The 23891-nt window shown below is 43.9% G+C and overlaps 1 protein-coding gene across 4 annotated transcripts in view; it reads left to right on the forward strand.

The window, feature by feature from the left end:
- Positions 1-2684: 2684 nt before the first annotated feature.
- The window catches only part of BMPER (BMP binding endothelial regulator), a 177140-nt gene continuing 155933 nt past the window's right edge, over positions 2685-23891 (forward strand). For 2 of the 4 annotated variants that reach the window (XM_053409547.1, XM_053409548.1), the window contains exons 1-2: positions 2690-3081; positions 4319-4404. In XM_053409547.1, the coding sequence (XP_053265522.1) occupies positions 2943-3081; positions 4319-4404 (225 nt within the window). In that variant the 5' untranslated portion in view covers positions 2690-2942. Of the gene's footprint in view, positions 3082-4318; positions 4405-23891 lie in introns of those variants that run through there. The other 2 variants (XM_053409549.1, XM_053409550.1) reach the window with 2 other exon arrangements.

Here is a 23891-nt window from a genome sequence, read left to right on the forward strand (position 1 = left end):
CAACCTGTACAGACAGAACACAAGAGAGGGAGGGTAAGACAAAGTGAAGGAGAAGCAGGTATATTAAAATACTTTATTGTCACTTGTACAACTTGTATACAGTGAGATTACACGAGCACCCCCCACTCACATATTAAGAAGTATGTGATAATAAGAGAGAGGGGATTGGAAGAATATATTCAAATGATAAAAGATCATGATTAGGAGGGGTGCAAGGAGAAAAAAAAGAAATATATAAGAAAAAAGCAGAAATATATCTCCCCACCAGCAACCCAATTTGACTACATATTCAGGACTGCCAGAACTCTCCTCATGCTGTAAAAAAAAATACTCAAATGCTCCAAGTCTGAACTCTGCACTGAAAATATGTTCTAAGACTACTTTGTGCTTGTGTGTGAATGACATCCTAAAGTGCAGAAAGAAGCCCAGGAAGAGCAATTTGGGTATGTGGGGTTGGAAAAGGTAGAATGTGATGTGGGAACCCTTAGCTGAAGCATGACTCTGTTAGGGGTATGAGCAGGGCACTTTTTATCAGCCTGTTTTTCATCAGTCAAAATGGGAATAATAATAATAATAATCACACAGGAATGTTGCAAGAATGAATATGATAAAAAGAAGACATACAAGTGAGGCGGATGGAAGTAAAATATGTATGACTGTATGTGTTCCAAACGTGGTAGCATGAGGAATGGCACAAAAGAGCATGCATGAAATAGTCCTCTGAAGTGGCCTGCACACTGGAGGGAGAGAACAGCACTGGATTTAGGGGAGACTATCTAGCAGTGCATGCTCCAGCAACCATTGGCATTCCTCACCTTGAGTTGCCAAAGGTGTAATGAGACGTGGCACCTCACACAATTTTAAATGTAAGTTCTGGGGTAGAAATAGTAGTTCTGGGAGGAGTGCCCTTCCTGAAAAAGCATTTGCCCCCTTTCCTATTTATTTAGATTATTCCCACCTTCGAAGAATTCTTATCATGGCTTGCATTATCACCATCCAGAAACAATTTAAATATGTGGAATTATAAAAAAAACACCTCATAAGGTTGCTAATTTTTGAATTATTTCTTTAGCTGAGCCTTTAATCTGAGCTATTTTATCTGCAGCAGTTAATAAACTCTGATGTTTGTCTCTCTGCAATGCTTAATTTCTTTTTTTAAAAAGGATGCTGGGGCTCAATTCTGCCTAGAAACATTGCTTTCTGTGTGAGGCTCACTGGTGAGGGAACGTGCACTCTTCAGCCTCTTCTTACTAGGGCAGTCACCTGATTAAACTTAAGTGGACTGTTTGTGTGAGTTTTAGTTGGCTGCTTAAATTTGTAAAAACCTAGCCATAAAAAACAATACTTCCGAAGCAAGAAGCTTTACTTTGTCCCTTACTGCTTGTAGATGAGGGTCTCTTGGAAGAGGCAAACACTATGTGAGATGATGTTTCCTACTTGCAGGTTGCTTTTACATTTGTTTTACAGTGGTACCTTGGTTACATACGCTTCAGGTTACGGACACTTCCGGTTACAGACTCTGCTAACCCAGAAATAGTACCTCGGGTTAAGAATTTTGCTTCAGGATGAGAACAGAAATTGTGCAGTGGCGGCACAGCGGCAGCAGGAGGCCCCATTAGCTAAAGTGGTGCTTCAGGTTAAGAACAGTTTCAGGTTAAGAACGGACCTCCAGAACGAATTAAGTACAGAATTAAGTACAGAACGAATTAAGTACACTGTACAGCGTTGCGTATTTTTAAAAAATACATCACCACCACCACCATCTTAATTTTGGTACCTTTAAAATGGATTAATCCAGCAAATTTAATAATTTCTAAAATGCTTTTACAGAATCGGGTGGCGCTCCAATGGCACTTCACCCCGAAGGAGGCCCCAGTGAATCCCATAGGAGCCAACTCCTAGGGACCGAGGTTCCTTCAGGCCCCCCAATAAAACATTTGAGGGGGCAGCCCCCCCCAGTTGATGGGCATTGCCAATGTGGCCACCTATGCAGGGCGGGGCTTACCTGCCTCCCCCCCCCCCCCAATATCATACTGTATTCAAGTTGGCACTCAGCGGGGCTTACTTCCGAGTAGGCAACAAGACTGCCCCGCAAGCCTTGCACCTCCGCGTCTCCTTTCCTCTCTCTCTATAAGAGGGTGAAGGTCAGGCTGGCAGCGCGAATAAAGGCCCCGTTGCTGAAGGCCTCGCCCGCCACGACCTCCTGGTCCACGGGCAGGGCAAGAAAGTGCCTTTTCCTTGGGGGGGGGGTCTTAAATTTCAAACCATTATTATTATTATTAATTATTATTATTATTATTATTATTATTTCTCTACCTCCACCGACGACTCGCCACGTGCGAGGAGGACGGCGGGCTCCCTTCACCTCGCCGCCCCCTCAAGGGAAAGGGAAAACGACGTGAGGGAACGCTAAAGCGACGCGGGACAGCGAGCGAGCTTCTCCTCAGAGCCTTTTCCCGCCGCCCCCTCGCAAGACAGCCCTGAAGCCGAGCGCGGAGGGAGGGGCGGGGCCCGGCGGAGTCTCGCTGCCCCCCAACGCCTCTCGAGGGGGCATGAGGGGCGCCGCCTCAAGGGCGCCCGCGGGCGCAGCGGCGACGGCGGCGGCGGCTCCTGTCAGGGCACGAGGCGGGCGGGGGTCCCTCGCGCAGCGGCAGCCGCCGCCGCCGCCGCCTGGCCCCGCCTCGCCCGGCGCCTCTCCCCCACCCACCCCGTCCGCCCACCCATATCCCGCTCAGGAGGGGCCGGTGGGCTGGCGAGCGCCTCACAGCAGCAGCACCAGAGAGGGAGAGAAGTCCGCCTCCCGCCGCCGCCGCCGCCTCTTCATCCCCAGCAGCAACTTCCCTGCCCGGCTCCCCGCCGCCGCCGCCGCCTCCTTCTCTCCCTGCTTTGCAGTAGCAGCCGCCGCCGCCGCCGCCGCCGCTCCTCCTCTCCTCCCGGGGACGATGCTCTGGCTCCTCAGCGGCAGCTCCCGAGCCGTGTCCCCGCGGCTCCTCCGCTCCCCCGGGCTCCCCTTCGCCGCCTGGCTCCTGCTGCACCACCTGGGGGCAGCGCCCATGGCCGGGGCTTCCTCCTTCCCCACAGGTACAGGAGGGAGGGCGAGCGGCACGCGCTCAGGCTGCGCGCCCGCGCCGAAAGTTGCGCGCTGGGGATGGGGGGGGGCGGTATGCGCGCATGATGGAGGCAGGTTTTTTCGGGTCGTCGGAATGGGCCGAAAGCGGGTCTGTGGGGCGGGCGAGGTTCTTCTGCACGCGCGCACCCCGCGAGCATCGCGCAGGTGAGGATCCTCAGACAGCCGATCTGGATCTGGTGCAAAGCTAAAGCAAGCCACAGGGCTGTTGCCTTCGGAGATCAGTTGCTTGCTTGCAGAGCTGGAGGAGGAACGGAGCGTACCGACAGGCTGATAGCCGTAGGGTGCAGTTGCGTGGCGTGAGGACGGCTGCGTCTTCTCATTTAGGATGATCAGTATCAACACGCGGATAGGGAGCATTCCGCACTCGGAGAGTCCTTGAGAGCCTTTGGTCAGCAGATGTTGAAAAGGAGAGGTGATCCCTTAAGTTGCATGCTTTTCAGGCAGGTGAAGGACCTCAGCTGCTCTCCTCTCCACCCCTTGCTTCATGGAGGGCACACTTTACTGACACCTGGGGTGTCCAGAGAGATGTTGAATCCATTTCTAGCCATTGTGAGAAGTGTTAGCTTTCCAGAGATGCCCCGCTATGAAATTGTGTTTGAGGGTGTGTGGGGATGTGTGTGTCTCCAGGGAGGTTTTGCTCACTGGACTCATTTTGCAAATTGATGCTGATTATAGTCTTGGTCTTTAGGTTTCAAAGACACCCGTGGGTTGAGTTTATGTGATCTGATCCACATAAGTAATGAGAAATTCCCACCTAGAAACATCAGGTCCTTATCAACGTTGCCTAAATTTCATTTTTAAAAGTAACACTCCCAAAGAGTTTCAAAGGATCAAAAACATTCCTGTCTGTTGAGACCTAGGAACAACTTACACAATTAATTCACCCCCATACTACTTATACTTTGGACAGTTTGTGATGGGTAAGACAACAATAATTTTAAAAATGTACAAATGCTTAATAAAATAGTAATAATTCCAAATACTTGCATTTCTTCAATCAAAGGAAAGCCCACGTTTACTTAAAAGTAAGTCCTATTCATTTCAGTGGGCTTTTCTTCCACATAAGTTACATCATAAGTATGTGTAGGACTACAGATTTTTTGACTGCCGTGCTGTGCATAGTTAATTCAGGCTGAACGTGAGGAAAGTGGGAGGAGAAAGTATTAATTTTTAAAATATCTATTGCAGGTTCTGTTGCAAAATGTGAAAATGAAGGAGAAGTACTACACATCCCCTTTATCACAGACAATCCTTGCATAACGTGCATTTGCCTGGTAAGTGTGAATTCCACTGATAAGATCAAACAATAATGTCTCGTGTAATCAAATTTCCTTATCTTTTCCCTTTGTGCCGCCAGAGATTAATTTCCAGTCCGTAATCTTGGAATCATATCCTTGACTTTTGCTTAGACACAAATCTTTCAGCTGACTTTGCCCATGACATTGTCAGGCTACCTGAACGCTCTTGTTTACAGGATGTATTTGTGATTGAAGCTTTTCCCCTCTAATGTCCATTGTGCTGAGCCACTGTTAAGTGGTTTTTGTGCTTGTAGAGTTTGTGCTTATGGATGAGAAGGAATTGATGTTTAGCTGAGCCTTTGCTTATTTTCTGCCCAAGTTCTAAAAATTGGCTTCAGAGATGCAATGAAAAATATAACAGGTCAGTAACTGCGACAAAATCCAGGTGGTTTAGAAGTCCAAGTCTGCTTTCAAAACGCAGTGTGTTATACATTCAGGCTCTGCATTCTTGGCTAGACATATTGTAATAAAAAGACAATGCCAGCACACATGATACTTCTATCAAAAAACTGCACTCCGAGGATGACACTGGCTGTTGTTTGTTGAGGAAGTTCAGATTCCCTGGTAGTTAACAATGACCCTGGTTTGTATTCTGCAGCAAAGGAAATACCCCCTTATTCTTGCAAGGGATCTCAGTTTCACAGCAGAAAATGCTTTGCAAGCCAGACTGTCAGAGCCACATAAAAATAATCACTGTCAGTTGGAAAACAAACAATTTTGAGCAGATATTTTTAAAAGGATTCCCCCCCAAAAAAGTCATATGGGAACTAGAGTAGGAATAACTGCATTTATCTAAGTGAGGGAGGAGCAGGACCTTGCAGAATGTTTTTTTGGTCATAAAACGAGGGTTTTCCATCTGTCAGATCAGAAAAAGAGACAGGTGGTATAGGTCACCATTGCTCCAAAAACCCCAAACCACTCTTTTATTTATATTATGAAGGTGCCCAGCTCTGCAGTTTGTCTCGTTAAGTGAAGGCAGGTGTGCCGGGCCATTATTTAGAGAGCCATCAAAACTTTGAATCAGTGTTCGTGATAGTAACTTTAGAGGAGGAAGAGAAACTGGCGGAAAAAATGGGATGGTGGGGAGCAAAGTGAAATATAATGAGTTGTCTGTGGTTTTCCTTTTCCCAAAGATGTCTGCAGCCAGCTGTTTTTCATGTGATTTGCAGTTGAATATATCACATATAGCTTGTGTTGTTCATATCTTATCATGTTTAATGTCCTAATTAGTGCTTCAGTTTGGATTTTTTAAACATAAAATGAAGATAAGTTACAATGTTAAACAGGTGCTGCTGCTAACCTTTGTACCGTGTCCTCCATATTTCTTGCAAAAATCCCAGAATAGCTCTTCTCCTGGCTATTTTCCTGCGGCATTATAAGAATGTTAGTTCCCTTTCAGTTTTTGTATGTAACGGTTAACCTACTAACAGATACTCTCCCATCCCACACCCAACTGAATATTATGTTACTTATTTTATATTTGTGTGTCCATGATTTTCAGTTTAGAGACTGTCATTTGCATTACTATCTTCCTTAAATTTTAAGGGCTCCTGTTCTTACTTTTGAGCTTTGGCTTATAGACTGAACTTTGGGTGCCTGCCTGCCCCTAGGTCTGTTTTAAATCATTATCTTGGTCCATCCAGAATCTAGCCCAGTATAAGATGGAGCCATATTGGGCTCTGCTGCATAGCATTCCTGAACAAATGACACCCTCATTTTTCACAGTACTCTACTCAATAGGCAGATGGAAGAAGGCAGGGCAGATTCAATTCCCTGCTGGAGCATTACTGCAAGGACTAAGGTTCTCAGCATTCTGGAATCTGCTGTGAGCAAGTGGAATTACGTCTGAAGCTTCCTTGTGTCTTCGCCCTCCTCTCTCACTAGTTGAAAATCTCCTAAATTCACTTTATGGATCAATGTAGGCTTGTGTGTGCATCCATCACTAACTCTTTGCATAACCTAATAAAACTTGAACACAACACAGCTGCCTGTATGTATCACATATACTTTTTTTGAAAAAGGAAATCAGACCACCATTCAAACAGGTGAAACCATGTGCATGCACAGTTTTCAGAGGGGTACCTTGTTGCAGGAAGAACAAGGCACTTTGTGGCACTTAGGAGTCCACAAAATGCTTTAAGGTGTCATAAATAGGATGTCATAAACACTGCTATTTTTGTGGGGGAACGCAAATATGTGAGTTCTAATAACTATTTTGTATATGAAATGTGATATCAGAGCATTGCTTTGTGTCTACATTGAATGCTCTGACTGACTTGTCATTTCATATGCAAAATAGGTCCCACACATTGCTCCCATTTCCAGTTGTGATCTTCCAGCCAAAAACTTAGCAGCTCTTCTTCATGCTACAAGAGGTCTACATACCAAATTTGGCTCAGCTCCATGAACTTGTTTTGGGGTTATTGTGGCGATACTTCATGCAAATTAAGTTAATGCTTTTTCATTGAAAAAGAAAACAATCCCAAATTTAGCAGATTTCAAGCTAATTTATCATCTTCAGAATTGCCTATCATTCCACAAAGAAGTTATATTCCATGTGCACGGAACCGCACAACAGCTCCCACTAAAGAGGTACATCACATTGTAATGAGTTGCACTTAGGTGTCTGAGCATTTTCACACTTGCCTTTGCACTATTTTTGTTAGTACTTGATCCTTGTTAGTGCAGAAGAGAAGCTGCAGAGGCATTTTCCGATGTGACCCTGCCAATGTAGGTTTTATATTTTCATTACAAAGAGCTGCTTTGGTCCCATTTGTGAAAACACCTAGTGCTAATTCTGTAGTTTATAACATGGTTGCCACTTGTACTATAGTAGTATTGTAAGATTTTAAAAAGTAACTTGGATTGTCTAGACTGGTATGTGTAAAAAATGGTTGTGTGAATTGTCTCTGTGCGTTACCTGCTGGTGAGCTGGAAGTATAACTTTCATATCCGTCTGTTTGTACAATCATTTCTGTATGTACTTTTGTAAGGGCTGTGATTTGTACTTGAATAATACCTTCCACTCAAGCCCTTCAGACTGTACAAACATTGACGAATGGAGCCTCACACGAACTCTGCGTCAAACAAGGAGCCTTACGTACAGAGAGATGTGATTTGCTTAAATGCGTTCCAAGAAGGCAAAGCAGGGAAAGGAGCCATAGACCAGTAGTCTTCAGCCTTTACAGACACAGAACCCGCTTTCAACACAAACATGCATTTAGGGAACCTTTTTTAAAACCATATATCTATATGGCAGGAGTGCTGCTGTTATGACCCACCTTATACTGAGCTATGACCCAATAATGGGTTGTGAGCCACAACTCAATAGTTGATTCTGAGCCACCAGTTAAAGACCAGTGCTATATACAGTATAGCGCTCACCCCTGCTATTGTTTTAAACACCGGCTAGAAACTTTTTAAATTCAGCAAATCTTTCCAAACATACAACTGAATTATATATACTTGCTTTTAATTTTTACTCATTTTATCTATGTTTTATTGATAATTGATTTATATTATTTTGTACACCTCTTAGAGATTTATTTTTTGTTGATGATGCAGTTAATAAATGTTTATAAATAAACAGACTGTTATCTTCTCAAACCATTTATTCCAGCCCAAGGTATATAACTACTAGGGCTATTTGGAAGTAAAAGTCTGGAGTGTAACAATGGCATCTCTTAATTCTTCACTTTTTATTCACATATATTCTTATTTGCCTTCCAGAGCTCTTTATTCTATGTCCATCAGTATTTAGCCACGTTTGTCTTCACACTGTACTTGTACATGTGTGAATTAAAGTACAACTATTGAAGGACATTGCCCTCTGCAGGCATTCAGTGTTCATTCTTTTCTATGCATGGAAGGGGCAGGGTGAGCTGTGAATGTGCCCCTTCTCCAGATGCCCAACATCCCTCTGTACAGCAGAGTGTTTGCATCCAGGGACCTGTGCAAATAGCCAAAACTTGCATGATCGACACAGATCACGTGAATTTTGACTATGCATGCAGGCTGCGTGCAAATATTCTACTTTACTCGTTAATATCAGGCACATGGTTCACAGCAGGCCTGTTCTGTGCCAGCAGTATGCAAAATCACCTACTTTTTCCAGATATGTAACCCTTTATTTATATTTCAGTGTATGATGAGCCACATACTACTTTTACCTGTGGCTTCTGCACTTCCACTTTGAAATAAGTTTTGGTCATACAGTAACCATGCTTTGGCAAAGCCTGTATGGCTTTCTTCCAAAATATTGCAATCATGGTAGTATTGTGAGGGGCATGCAGTTTGTCCCATTGTCGAGGGACGATGATAATCTTAAATAGCCTGATTTTCAGGTCCCATCATTTCAGTCCTTGAAAGAGGCAAGGAAACAGTAGAACCATCCCAGTTCTTGATGTTCCTTCTGTTTTGCTGGGAATGTGATATAAAACTTAAGCCTCCTCAGTGGCGTAGCGTGGGGGGTGCAGGGGGGGCTGGCTGCACCGGGCGCAACATCTGGGGGTTAGGGTTAGGGGGCGCAAATCCATGGGTTGGGGGCGCAAATTACTTGCCTTGCCCCGGGTGCTGACAACCCACGCTACGCCACTGAGCCTCCTCTCCTTGCTGTGCCACTACTGAGCTCTGCCCATATTTGGTTTAAAAACATAAGAGGAGCCCTATTAGATCAGCCTAAAGGCCCATCTGATCCATCATGCTGTACTTACAGTGGTCAACCAGATGGCTATGGAGAATTCGCAGTCAGGATCTACATGCAACAGCACTCCCCACAGTTGTGATTCCCAGCATCTGGCATTTGTTCCCACACCCAGAAAGAATACTCAAGGCAACTTTAAAAATAAATAAATAAATAATATTTATTAAAATTTCCCAATCAAACCAAATTGCATATTCCAAATTCTACAAATTATCCAATAATCAAACAAGTCCCAATGTATGCCTAATTATAAATTATTATTATTTTTTAGCTGACTTCCCGTGCTTCGAGATCGGAGGGAATCCTAATCCTCAAGGCAACTTATTAAGTGATTAAAAAACTATTAAAATGTAACAAATTAGCTCATTTGCTAAGTGTGGGCAGGGGGAATTAAAGACGGAAGCATCCCTCACTTCTGGGCATGTAAGCTGGCACATTATTTGCCCCACAGCCAAGGATTGGGAGAAGGTCTCCCCCTTGCTAAGTGAGTCTTAGGTTAGTGAAACCCAAATTGTGCACCTGCACCCCACTGTCCAGCATACATTGTGATGCACAGACCAGGCCCCAAGGGAATCTCCCAAGCTTCCAGTTATGATGATGACTCAAAAGTACCGTTATCCTCATAATGCCTTGGGATGGTAGTGAATTAAGGCCTTATCTTTCCTTACGTGCCTTTGAAAGTTGTGGAAGAGCATAGCCATTATGGTTAGTAGCCATTGACAGGCCTCTCCTCCATAAATTTGTCTAATCCTCTTTTAAAGTTGGTGGCTGTCACTGTATCTTGTGGGAGCAAATTCCACACTAGGTGCTGTGTGAAGTACTTTTTTTGTCTTGAATCTTGGAACATTCATCTTCACTGGGTGGCCCCAAGTTGTAGTATCATGAGATGTGGAGAATGGAGATCTAAAGAAGTGAGGGTTTTGAAAAGAACACAACTCATCTTCCATCCACAGATGAAAGGTTACAGAACTGCATCGCATAGCCTACATGTTTCAGTTGTTGTGATTGAAATGCAGGATTGAGGTTTATAAGACTTCACAGGTGCCTTAATGGAAGGCTGCATAACTAAGGGCAAGTCTTCATTTAGGCTGTGATATGTGAGGATTTAGATGAGGCAGGACAGGTTCACATTTATTACTTTATGATTTTAACATCAACTAATGACTTTGATTTGTGACTGGTATATTAAAGGTAAAGGTACCCCTGCCCGTACGGGCCAGTCGTGTCCGACTCTAGGGTTGTGCGCTCATCTCACTTAAGAGGCTGGGAGCCAGCGCTGTCCGAAGACACTTCCGGGTCACGTGGCCAGCGTGACGAGGCTGCTCTGGCAAGCCAGCACCAGAGCAGCACACGGAAACGCTGTTTACCTTCCTGCCATAAAGCGGTACCTATTTATCTACTTGCACTTAGGGGTGCTTTCGAACTGCTAGGTGGGCAGGAGCTGGGACTGAAAGACGGGAGCTCACCCCGCCGCAGGGATTCGAACCGCCGACCATACGATCGGCAAGTCCTAGGCACTGAGGTTTTACCCACAGTGCCACCCACGTCCCTGGTATATTACTTGTAACCTTTTCAATGTCTAAAGATAGGACTTTCATATTATCTCAGAAACAATGTTATTCAATAGAGTCGGTTCCTGAATTCACATGCCAGTCATCAAGTACAAAATCATCAAGTGATGGGCCTGCACGTCTAAACCAGGCCACACTCGGGAATTTGAAGGAAACTCTCATTTTGCCCTGGCATTATGTAGAGACCTGTTTTATATGAAAGTTTTGCATTTCAGTCATACCTCACGTTACGTTTGCTTCATGTTACATTTTTTCAGGTTGCGTCCCGCGGCGACCCGAAGTACCAGAAAGGGTTCCTTCTGGGTTTCGCCGCTCGCGCATGCGCAGTAGCACTAAATTGTGCTTTGCGCATGCACAGTAGCGCTAAATCACACTTCGCGCACCTGCGCAGATATGGCGCTTCAGGTTGCGGGCTTTTCACGTTGTGAACGGGCCTCCGGAACGGATCCCGTTCGCAACTAGAGGTACCACTGTATAGAAAAGGGATAAAGCAACAGGAATATTTTATGGTAAATCTTGGTATAAGCACAATAGAAGACCATATTTAGCTTGGTTCTTCTATGTCTGAAAATAGTTCACATGGGATATTGTAGCATTTCTTTGTAAAAGTATGTCGTGCTTCAATGTTATCTCAAAGAAGGCATAAAATTGCCCCAGCATAGCAGAAAGAGCTGAAATGAGGTCTGTGCATAATTACAGGATTTAAAATGTTTGAGTGCTCCCCACAAGATCAACCTAGCCTGAATTAAAAATTTTGAGTTTTTAAATGTTGGGAGATGATTATGGTCATGAGGGTTGCAGCTTGGGTGGTGTTGGTGGAACAAACCATATAATTTCATCCCATGTGTCATTGTCTGCATAAGACTGGAGCATCTTACCAGATGGCAGCTGGGATCCAAGAATAACCATCCCATAAGCTGTTTCTGGATTTTCAGTTTTTAAAACAAAACCAAAGGGAAATATTAAGCACACTACTGCAACTGGATGGGTGACAGGAAATACTTGATAGTCTCTTCCATCACACAGATTTGTACTGGCACAAAAGAGGTGTGTGATCTTGCATAATGAACAATATGACCCAATCTATTGGAACATTTTAAGGCATGTTCAAACATACCTCAGTTAGGACTACTCCCCATGGAGCTTGGCATTGGGGGATTCATAAAAACAAACCGATTGACCGGGGCTTGCACCAGGGGACCCTCGGCACAGTGTCACTAATGCCCCCCTCCAATGTGGCACACTTTTCCTCTTGCTGCCACCATGCCATCCATCTGTAGACTAGGGCATTGCATTTTAGGTAAGTTGAAATGGCGAGTGGTCACTTTGGATGGGAGCCAAGCTTGCCTTCCATTCAAAAGTGACACCACCGCCCACCCACGGCTAAAATGTAACCTGGAGGCCCAGAAAGGCTGATAGTAAGGTAGCACAGCCCTGTCAAGTTGGTGAGGAGACATTTTGAGGCCCTTGACCTGTGCCTGACCACTGGGGGAGGGGGAGAGAAAGAAATGAGGAAGAAGCAAGCAGCGCACCTGATTCACAAGCTGCTTTTGATAGTTAATTAAATGCAAGAACAGAGACATGACTTTTGTCTGCAAGAAATCCTTGACTTTCTTCTATTAGACTCCTCACACCTTGGCCTGTTGAGGTGGTAAAACATTGTCTGACTTGTGCCATTGAAGACTGCAGCTTCAGTGCGCCATTGCTTGGAATCAATAAACAAACGAATCCCTCCATACAGAAAATTTGATGTCAAGGAGAAAAGCTCTTATTTGAGCATAGGAAGGGAGGTTTTAAATGGAAGTGTGTTTAGTCATTTGATCCCCTACCTGGACTCAGATGTGATACAGCGCACCCAGAGATTTATTATCTCAGTGAGGACTAGGCCTTAGTTAAGTTTCAAAAGCAGGTGATCTGACATTGATCTCTTGCTATATTTTGGAGATGTAGCCATAAGTCTTTACAAGCCAATCGTCGCAAGAGCTGATTTCTCATTTCTTAATTATCCTGCTAAAACAGCTCTACACTGAATCAAGTCTTCTAGGAATGTAGATAGGTTTTAAATTCTGTTTTGTATATGTGTGTGTGTGTGTGTGTGTTGTTGTGTAGTACGTTTGAAAACTATGAGTGAAGTAACAGTTGATAAAAGCCAGAGTAATGACCTTGACAAATGACATCCATACCAATCCCCGCACCCAGCCAAACCTAAAGCCTGCCAAGTGTACCTGAGCAGCAGTAATTGTAGTTCTCAACCTTTTATCACCTAAATGTGGAACAGAAGGAAACCAATGTGAGCCAGAAAGTGTAATCTGGCGTTGGAAACATGAGAAAAGTTGGGAGACAGGCACTCAGGAAACGAGAAATTGGAGCTTTGCTTGGCATGAGTTTTATTCAGCATGAAACATCATTCTGTAGTTTAAATTTCCATTTCTATATCCAAATGTGCCATGTAGAATCTGACCTTGCAGTTATAAAAATTATGTGAAGCTCAGTGTTATAAGAATTGGGTTCTACCTTGCTTGAGAGAACGAAGAGGTGTAGTGAAGGAAACCTAAAATTCTTCACATCTAATATCAATAAATGAGTAAATAAACAAATAAACAGATATTGCTGACCAACACCCACACTCACCTGTCTTGAATTCTCTACATACCTGTTGCAAGCCTTTTGCACAACACCCCGTTTGCAAGTGATGCTCAGTCTGGACTAAAAGCAACTGTTTGGCATATGACTTTGGTGAATACAGCAATATCTTAGTACATCAGGATCCAATTTTTGTTGTATCAAGGTATAATACGGCCCAGATGAAATGTTGTGGAATAGTGCATATTAAAAGAAAACCATCAAACAGTACTTTCAAACCTGTTTTATTCAATATAATTTCATGAGTTGATGTACATTGTCCAAAAGAGCCTACCTGAATTTAATCTTCCCTCACTTTAAATGCCTTTATTGCTGTAAAGTACAATCAATTTTCTTCTCCTCCCCCCTCCTGCACAGTGGTTAACGGTAACCTTTTATGGCATCATGCTGAAAAAGGTTTTGATCAGAATTTGGTAAGTGCATCCCAGAGTAGAAATGGGACCATATGCTGTTCCTTTTAAATGTTTTCACAGATGCATCAAATGTACATGAGACAGAAATCATGTTTAGAGTAGTGAGGTGCCTGAAGTATGTTTTTGTATTGTCATATTGACCAATGCTAAATTCGTATGTGTGAATTAATGATTAAAAGGCTGCATAAATAAATAAATCAAGAATGTAAAAGTTCTCCAACTGCTCTACTTGTTATTTTTGTTCTATAACGGACCCAGTGGCTCCAGGGCAAGAAGAACTGATGAAGAAACTACCGGAATGCTGGTGGTTCTCTGGGTGAAAGCAAAATAAACAAAGTTCAGTTCCTTTCCTCAGGTGCATAACTGCAGTCATACATTCAAACAACAATTTATTGTATATAGCCAAAGGCCTTCACAATGAACAAGACAGGGCAAAAAGTAAGATATTTGATTAGAATCACACAACATAAATTTAAAATTACACAGCATAAAAATTTGAAATTACAATGCATTAACATAACTGGAGCACAGCTGCTTAGGCGCCAGAGCAAATTTGGCTACCAGATGTGTAATTTGTAGGTATTTATCAGCTAAGAGTTCAGCTATCCATTCCTGGGGGATCGCTCTGAGAACAAATCAATAGTGCATGATATCCTCAACCTGGTTACATCCATAAATGCATTCCAAAGTATGTCCCCTCTAAGGATGCTGAGGGCATCTGTTGAAACCTAAGTTCAACAAAGACCCTATGTAATTGTGGAAAGGCCAGTGTCTCAAGATAATGCGGCCTTGAGTGGTTGTCCTTGCTTTGAGGGTATAAATAGAATCATAGAATCATAGAGTTGGAAGAGACCACAAGGGCCATCGAGTCCAACCCCCTGCCAAGCAGGAAACACCATCAGAGCACTCCTGACATATGGTTGTCAAGCCTCTGCTTAAAGACCTCCAAAGAAGGAGACTCCACCACACTCCTTGGCAGCAAATTCCACTGTCGAACAGCTCTTACTGTCAGGAAGTTCTTCCTAATGTTTAGGTGGAATCTTCTTTCTTGTAGTTTGGATCCATTGCTCCGTGTCCGCTTCTCTGGAGCAGCAGAAAACAACCTTTCTCCCTCCTCTATGTGACATCCTTTTATATATTTGAACATGGCTATCATATCACCCCTTAACCTCCTCTTCTCCAGGCTAAACATGCCCAGCTCCCTTAGCCGTTCCTCATAAGGCATCGTTTCCAGGCCTTTGACCATTTTGGTTGCCCTCCTCTGGACACGTTCCAGTTTGTCAGTGTCCTTCTTGAACTGTGGTGCCCAGAACTGGACACAGTACTCCAGGTGAGGTCTGACCAGAGCAGAATACAGTGGCACTATTACTTCCCTTGATCTAGATGCTATACTCCTATTGATGCAGCCCAGAATTGCATTGGCTTTTTTAGCTGCCGCGTCACACTGTTAAATAGAGTAATGGGCAGTAATAATGGAAGTTCTGCATTGGTTGGTGTCATGGTCAAAGATCCACTTTCTAAGATCACACAAGCTAAGGGAAAAATATTTATCCTTTTGGAGATTGTAAGCCTTAAGCTTGTCTTGACACTTTTGTGCCCAACCTTCTTAGTTGCTCCAACCAGCAGAGCTTGGTGATGATATGATCCTCAAAGGCATTTAGTCTACGCCAGTATCTTAAAGTAGGCTAGTTTAATTCTGGCTGCTATCGAAAGGAGACCCAACTCGGCTCTAAGGTGAGCCAACAAAGTCCTAGGAGAAAGCCCCAATATCTGCCTTGTAAATTTAATTCTCATGTGAGGATCAGAGTACATATGGATTTCTGGAGTGAAATAATTTTGAGAAATGGTCCTTGTAACATAAATGATTTTGTAACTAACAGAAATGACACAGAAATACAGAAATAATAACAGTCATTATATAGGTAAAATGGTAGGGTAAAGGACCAAGGGAGCCGGTATTTTCCACAGACAGCTTTCCGGGTCATGTGGCAAGCATGACTAAACTGCTTCTGGTGCAACAGAACACCGTGACAGAACCAGAGCGCACAGAAACACTGTTTACTTTCCCACCACAGTGGTATCTATTTATCTACTTGCACTGGTGTGCTTTTGAACTGCTAGGTTGGCAGAAGCTGGGACAGAGCAATAGAAGCTCACCCTGTTGCGGGGATTCGAACCGCCAACCTTCCGATTGGCAAGCCCAAAAGGCTCAGTGGTTTAGACCACAGCGCCACCTGTATCCTGTATCATTCATTCATACATTTGTTTGTTTGCTTGCTTGCTTGCTACCCATCTGACTGGGTTACTCCAGCCACTCAGGGCTGTATTTCACAGGCTGGGAACAATCTATTTTTCAAATGCGTTTCACATTTAATTGATCATAATGAGAACTAATACAATGTTTGGAAGTCTGCATTGATTGCCGATTTTGACGTCACTCTGCCGAAAGAGAACCAATACTGTAGTAGTGTTAGCACATCAGTGCTGCACTTACTAGAGCAAGCAGGAAAGTGCCAAAGGCTTTGCTTTGGCATAATTAAGAGCTCCAGAAATCTCAATACAAAAACACATAGTTAAAATGAATAAATAATAAAAATTTGTAAAGGGCACCCCACCAAATACCATAAACTAAATGGGGAAAGTGTAATTTAGGTTGAAAACGTCTCTGGAATGTTTCTGCTTTATATGCAAAATGGGTCTGGGTCTGTGCTAAAGAAAGAAATGGATTTCCCCCCTTTATTGCCAATAAGAGCAATGTTGTTAAAGAGAAGGTTCAATATCAAAATTCAGTTTTAAAAGCATACTGTTACCTGTGCATATTCCTTTATAAGCTTTCAAGTTTCTTCTATTGAGTTGCTAATAGACTTTTTAAAAATTACGATCTTGTAATTCAGTTGCAGGATATCTGGTATTCTGCCGATGTTGCTATATAAAAATAGTCATTTTTCTTTAAAAAGGGGGGGACCCTCTTATTTTTAGTTTCCCATAATGTTTTAATATTCAATTCTGGAGGTGGATATGTAAAGGAATTCATGTTTAAACTTAAAAAGGCACCATAAAAATAAAAATAGCTTGTATGAAATGTTTGCATTTCAAGACTATAGAAACTGCCACTGTTCTGGTGTTTTTATTTTAATGTAATTAAAATAGCAATGCTGTCCTTCAGCTTTGGATGTTTCCCGTTCTTCTTAGCAAGTACTGCTTGTAGGCTTAACCCAAATAATAGTTTCTGCTTATTTTTGTTTTTAAAGAATCTATTATTATTATTATTATTATTATTATTATTATTATTAAAAAGGAGGGGTAGAGCAGAGAGGAGCATTGCTGGATCTGATCCCAGGCCAATCTACCTGACAATTTGGTTATCAACCCCACATCCCACTTAACATGTTTTTTCTTTTACTTGTCTGAATCCAACCCCTGACCCCATGATGTACCAGTGGTACACCCAACTACTCAACCCTTTGGGCCTCTTCCCTGAGAAGTTATCTGGAGGGTCTTCCATCATTCAGAAGTTCAAGGCAGATGAATTCTGCCACCAGATGGACAGAGTGCAAAAGCCTCTTTGAAATAAGAGAAAAAAACCACCTGCTACTTTGGGTCCAAACCATCGATTTCTTGTATTTGTAGATAAGTCTTCATATAATCACGTCACGTCAATGGCATAGGTGCATCCCTGCTGAACACCTCTTCACCGCTAACTCTTTAATGCCTAATACTGTGAAATGTAATTTCACATAGACCTGAAATAAACTTTTTTAATATATTTAGGAATTTGAAAGTTGTTATTTGAATGTCACCAACCATTTTTAAAAACTTGGATTTTGTTATGATGGACAGGATCCACAAACTCTACCATACAGTTGAACACTCCTAGTGAAGCTGTTTTGTACTGAGTCACATTATTGGCCCATCTCGCCCAGCATTGTCTACCATGAATGGAAGTGGTTCCCTGGGGTCTCAGAAAGTGGTGTTCCACACAGGGGCACACCTAGGAGCTGCCCAGGTTGGCGCCAAAATTGTGCCTGGTTTGGAGGGCAGAGCGCCCGGGGGCGGGGGCCTTTGGTGGTGCTGATACAGCTCCTTGACAAGTGCTCAAGGGAGCCTAGGTACACTTCTAGGTAAAGGTAAAGGGACCCCTGACCATTAGGTCCAGTCGTGACTGACTCTGGGGTTGCGGCGCTCATCTCGTTTTATTGGCCGAAGGAGCCGGCGTACAGCTTCCGGGTCATGTGGCCAGCATGACTAAGCCGCTTCTGGCGAACCAGAGCAGTGCACGGAAACACCGTTTACCTTCTCGCCGGAGTGGTACCTATTTATCTACTTGCACTTTGACGTGCTTTTGAACTGCTAGGTGGGCAGGAGCAGGGACCAAGCAATGGGAGCTCACCCCGTCACGGGGATTCGAACCGCCGACCTTCTGATCGGCAAGTCCTAGGCTTTGTGGTTTAACCCACAGCGCCACCCGCTGTGGTACACTTCTAGTACCACAGTAATAACTGAGGTTCCATGGATTAAACCTTGGAGCTTTTGTTTGCAAGACATGCGCTCTACCCATAAGCTACAGCCCCACCCCATCAGTCAGCCATCAGTGCTTGCCTCTCAGTGGATGTCATCTTCTGTTCCCATGGTAGCGCTTGGATAAGGCTCCATGAGTCTTACCTTTTATTGTTCAGCTTGGGAAACTTTCCTGGAATGCTGCTCTTGACTGCAGACTGCAGGAAGAATTGGACTATGGCAGATACAATCACCGTAAACTCTCCCAGTGTCACGGCGTTTAGGTTATAGGGTTTAAGGTTATTGTCACAAAATTATAAACACTTAAATACACCTGGCAATCACACTCCGTATATGTGAGCAGTTGTCTGCTCACTCGTAAAACTTCCCAAAGAGTTCCTGCTTTTATACATTCCATTTCAGCGCAGACCTGGAATTGTGCACTTCTCTTCAAATGAATGTGGCATTTCAAACAGAGAAAACATCTGTAGCTGGCTTTCCTCCTGAGTGGATTTTTTCAGCCATGCATAATCCCGTTTCCTGGCATTTGAGGACGATTAGTTGGATTAACAAGATGCTATCTGCTGTCACTAGCTATGGAAAGTAACCTCCTTGCAAATATCATAATGGCACTTGATATATCACACAGCTTTTATAGCCATCACGAGGTGTAACTGCAAGAGCCAGTTCCAAAGCAGGTTGTGTTTCAAGTCCCACAAGGCCCCTTCTTGACTTGTAAGGATTGCTGGTGGTCGAGGCCAACCATTCAGATGACTTTGACAGTGTCCCACTGGTGACCAGAAGTCACTTTGTCAAAATGACAGATGAGCTGTGCATGTAGCTTTTTCACTCTGCCACTTCGTGTGTGATGTCAGCTCTGCTCACTTGTCAAAAGTAGGTATTTTTGTTATATCCAGCAGAGCCAGTGGGGGAGGAAAAGGGAGCAAAGAAAGCACAATCTGGTTGAATAGCTCCTAGTCAACTATTATTGAGGATAATAAACTCTGCTTTTCCCCTAATCTGTTTTATGTGCTGGAGTGCAGAAGTAAGAATAGGAGCTGGTTTTTGGGAAAGTCATTCTGGCCCTGCTGGGTTAAGATTTTTCAAAAGCTGCTTATTATCTTCTCGGACGTAATGTAATACATTTATTCCAATAAGTAAACCCGTTATGGGGAACAAAACTGTTTATGTGACTTACTGTAAAGGTAAAGGCACCCCTGCCCGTACAGGCCAGTCTTGACAGACTCTAGGGTTGTGCGCTCATCTCACTCTAGAGGCCGGGAGCCAGCGCTGTCCGAAGACACTTCCGGGTCACGTGGCCAGCGTGACGAAGCTGCTCTGGCGAACCGGCACCAGAGCAGCACACGGAAACGCCGTTTACCTTCCCGCTATAAAGCGGTACCTATTTATCTACTTGCACTTAGGGGTGCTTTTGAACTGCTAGGTGGGCAGGAGCTGGGACCGAACGACGGAAGCTCACCCCGCCGTGGGGATTCGAACCGCTGACCAGGCAATCGGCAAGTCCTAGGCGCTGAGGTTTTACCCACAGCGCCACCCGCGTCCCTTACGTGACTTACTACTCAGTAGCAATGAATGTGGTCTATAAGCTGATGGAAGCAACCTTGTATGTTCTGGTTCTAGCACATTGCTACAAAAATAACTCTTCAAAAGGTTTTTATATGATAAGAATTATAACCATAGGAATTGGGTAATGCTCAAACTGGAGCTCACTGTATGAGCAACTAGGACCCAGAGGAACCACCATACTGATTTCTTGATGAGGGCACTGGAGTTAAAGGCTGGGGAGATGGCTGAGAAAGTCAAGGCTGCCCCCATTGCATTTTGGTGCCGGAGACAGAGCAGCAGGTCTCTGCTCCCCAAAGTCAAATTATTGTATCACCTGAGCCAGAACACCCCGCAAGTGACTACCCGTATGTAGCACAAAAATGTAAGGTTCCCCCCCAATCCAGAATCATTCATGTTCGTCCTTAGCATGTTGTTTTCCATCTAGATTGATTCTAGATCCTGCTGTCCATAAGGGAGGGTGTGGTTACATGAGATATGTTTGAAAACCCTGCCCTTAATTACTTCTTTTCCTCCCTGCACATTCCCCAGGTGAATGCAGAAGGAAGTGGTGCTTGCAATTTTGCCATATGCACACCCACAATGTCACTGGGTAGGTGTGGAAATACCCTCTGTTGCTGGGACTGTCTGCATCTGTTGTCAAATGGACATGCTGCAATGGCTTTTATTTTCAGAATGAAGTTAGTTTCTCAAGAGGCAGTAGCAATTGCAGCTGTATTTTACTCTTGCTGGGGCAACTGGACTAATTAAAGGCACTCGTATTTGACATAAACCATCAGCATGACTTGAAGCTTCCAGTTGGGAGCATTGGTATGCATGGGAACTTTTGCACAGGCAGTGCCCCTCGGTATTGGCGCTACTCTGTAATCCACAGCTACATAATGAAAGCAAACTGATTCTAATACAGTGGTACCTCTGGATCCGAACGGGATCCGTTCTGGAGCCCCATTTGCATCCTGAGTAGAATGCAACCCGCGTCTGCACGGGTCACAATTCGCTGCGTCTGCGCATGCGCGTGATGTCATTTTGAGCGTCTGCGCATGCACGAGCGGCGAAACCCGGAAGTAACGCATTCCATTACTTCCGGGTCACCGCGGAGAGTAACCTGAAAACACTCAACCTGAAGCATATTTAACCCAAGGTATGACTGCACGCCATGGCAGTGAAATAGGGCCAGAGCCGTCTTTCCCATTGGGCTTACTGGTGCACTGTGCCAGGGCGCCGGCCTCTCAGGGGCACCCCCAGTGAGTGGGGGAGCTGCTTGGATTTGCCAGCGGCCTCCCATTTCCCTCCCGCACGCCTGCCAGCTGCGCCCCGTCAACCATATGGCTGGCGGACATGCAGCTTCCTTCCCAAGCCCCCGCGGGAGGAGAGCGATCCCCGCAGAGGCTTGGGAAAAGGTCAACAACTCTGGGAAACGGGGTGGGGGCACCAGAGGAATCTTTGCATCACGGCGCCGGGTATGCTTAAGACGGCCTTGAATAGGACTAGGTCTGCAGTGTAGTTGTGAGAGGACCAACAGAGGTCTCTTGAAAAAATTGCTGGAGAGTGGGAAATAGGTACATGCCTATCACCGTCTGAAAATCCCAAAAGTAAAATAAAATTCAACCATGTATTAAGGAGTCTTCTGATTGCCTTTTCTGAAGGCTGTAGAGAAGATCTATGTTTAAATATGTTAATAATGTTAGAGGGTTATCATGTTTATCATAATTGCCACCAACATTCATTGGTCCTCATTAGTGAAGAAATGGTGTGATGCCAATTATTTGAATGGAAGTGCAATATAGAATTGATAGATTTGACCCAGTGGTTTTAGGAAATTAGGTCAACCTTAAAGTTGTAGTATATTGCCTTAAAAGGTAGCTTTTTGGCAGACCTGCATGGATCTTGTTTTGTTTTTCCCCCAGGAAAACTGACATACCACTTTTACAACTTGGTTTACACAGGTCTGCCTAAGCTGTTTTCTCTCCTTTGTAATATTTGCTAATACGCAGCACAGGCAAGATCACAGAAAGAAAATAAAGCCAGGGTCAGCTCTTATTCTAGCTGCAAGTACTTTAAGGCAGCAGTGTCTGAGGCCTCCTTGTTTAGATAATTTTGTAATAGAAAACAGATTGCTGCTACTTTCTTTGGGCTACTATTTTTATTTTGCTGTTGCTTTTCAAGCTCTTTGGGCAGAGGTTCACCATTTTATGCAAAGCCAACAAAGAACCTCCTTGACATGTTTTTCCTTGTGTTTAAATCTGCGGTATAATTTATAACTCACTAAAACGTTTCAGTATTTCAAGGTCAGAACGGGGAGGAAAAAAGTACTGAAGAAAATAATGCCCTGGACCCAAAAAAGACACTGTAACACATACCTGCCCTTCGCATTTTAAAACTGTGGATAACACACACACATACACACACTGATGGAAAGAAAAGCATTCCCTGTTGCTTCTTCTGTCATCTGTCATATTTTTAAGAATAGAGTATCATGAGAACACTGTAGCGTGGTGATGTATTAGGGTCATATATCTCTAGAAGATCATTTCTTTAAAGGATATGAGCGGTAGAAGACATGATTCTGGCCAGACAGATCAGCAGGGGATTTTTCTTCCTTTCTTCCTTCTTCTTTAATCTAACTCTGTTTTTGTGTTATACAGAAGTGAATTTCTTCATGGGATATGACTTGTTGCAAAATAAGCTGGGAGGCCCAGTGGGCTTTGTAAACCCTTTTGAAACTGAACGGCTTCAAGGGCCGCTTTGTTCAGAGTTTTTAGTACAGGCTCCGGCCACAAGGAAGCCCAACAAGGTAATATTTGTCATGGCCCAAATCTCCAGTGTAAAGACCGTCTAAGCAGACCTTTGATATGTAGGAGAGATGGAGAAAGAGAGAGAGAAGAAAATCACAAGGCAGCTGCAGTGGAAGCAGTGACGGAATGAAAAAGGCTGTGAAAAAGGTTATCATTAGGTGAAGCACAATACTGGTAGGGTAAAACTTCGGGGGACTATTCAAAGAACTCAGCAGTTTTCTTTTGTTGAGAAAACACGGGCATCCTAGAGAAATTCAGTTGTCATATTTAGGAGAACGTCTTGTTACTTTTCACTGTAGGACTGCAAACACTTTTTCTTTGCACCCAGTATCAATGGTACAGAACCCTGGGATTTTTCAGCTGCCTTGATCCTACTCAGTACCCATATATTTGACAGTGCATGGTTGCATGTCCCACAGTGACATCAGGGAAAAGGTATAGCTCCCAACAGAGAAAGTGAGAAGGTACTATCTGGGCACAGGGCCAATGACAGCGCAATTTGTTTTTATTATTGATTGTTAGCCTCCCTGAGTCCAGCCTTGGCTGGGGAGGGCGGGGGGTATAAATTAATTTTTTTTAATATTATTCTTATTATTCTTATTACTGAAGAGCAACTCAAATACAACATGCATGATAAGAAAATGGACACTTTGAATGTGACATAAGCTCAGGAGTGATATGAGTTTTGTTTCTATGAAGATGTGCTTAGTTTTGAACACTCTTAGCTATAGAGAGAGAGGGCTGCTTATCATAATTTCGGAGGGCTCACTACAGGCATTGGTAGGTTTATTTTATTTTGAAAGGGAGCTCCCGATTGTTTCCACACAAAGCTACTTCAGCAACCATTCCCTCTTTCTGTGGAACAGTGGATACTGTTGTTTTGCAGTGGATATTAGGGGCCAGAAAAGTCTCAACACACTCACCAAACAACATTTTTTCAATATTCTTTGGGGGAAACCATTGCTGTCAATGTAATATACAGTGGATGCTTGGGTTGTGAGCATGATCCGTGCAGGATGCACTTTCGCAACCTGCAGTGTCTGCAACGGCATGTCTGCGCATGTGCGGGTTGCGATTTGGTGCATCTGCGCATGGGCAAAGCGCGATTTAGCGCTTCTGCACATGCACAACCGCCAAAACCCAGAAGTAACCCATTCAGGTACTTCTGGGTTTGGGCAGTCCGCAAAAACGCAACCTGAAGCGTCTGTAACCTGAGGTATGACTGTAAAAACAATCCAACTTTTGTAGTATGTGTACA

Source organism: Podarcis raffonei, chromosome 12, assembly GCF_027172205.1.
Source record: "Podarcis raffonei isolate rPodRaf1 chromosome 12, rPodRaf1.pri, whole genome shotgun sequence".
NCBI classification, from domain to species: domain Eukaryota; kingdom Metazoa; phylum Chordata; class Lepidosauria; order Squamata; family Lacertidae; genus Podarcis; species Podarcis raffonei.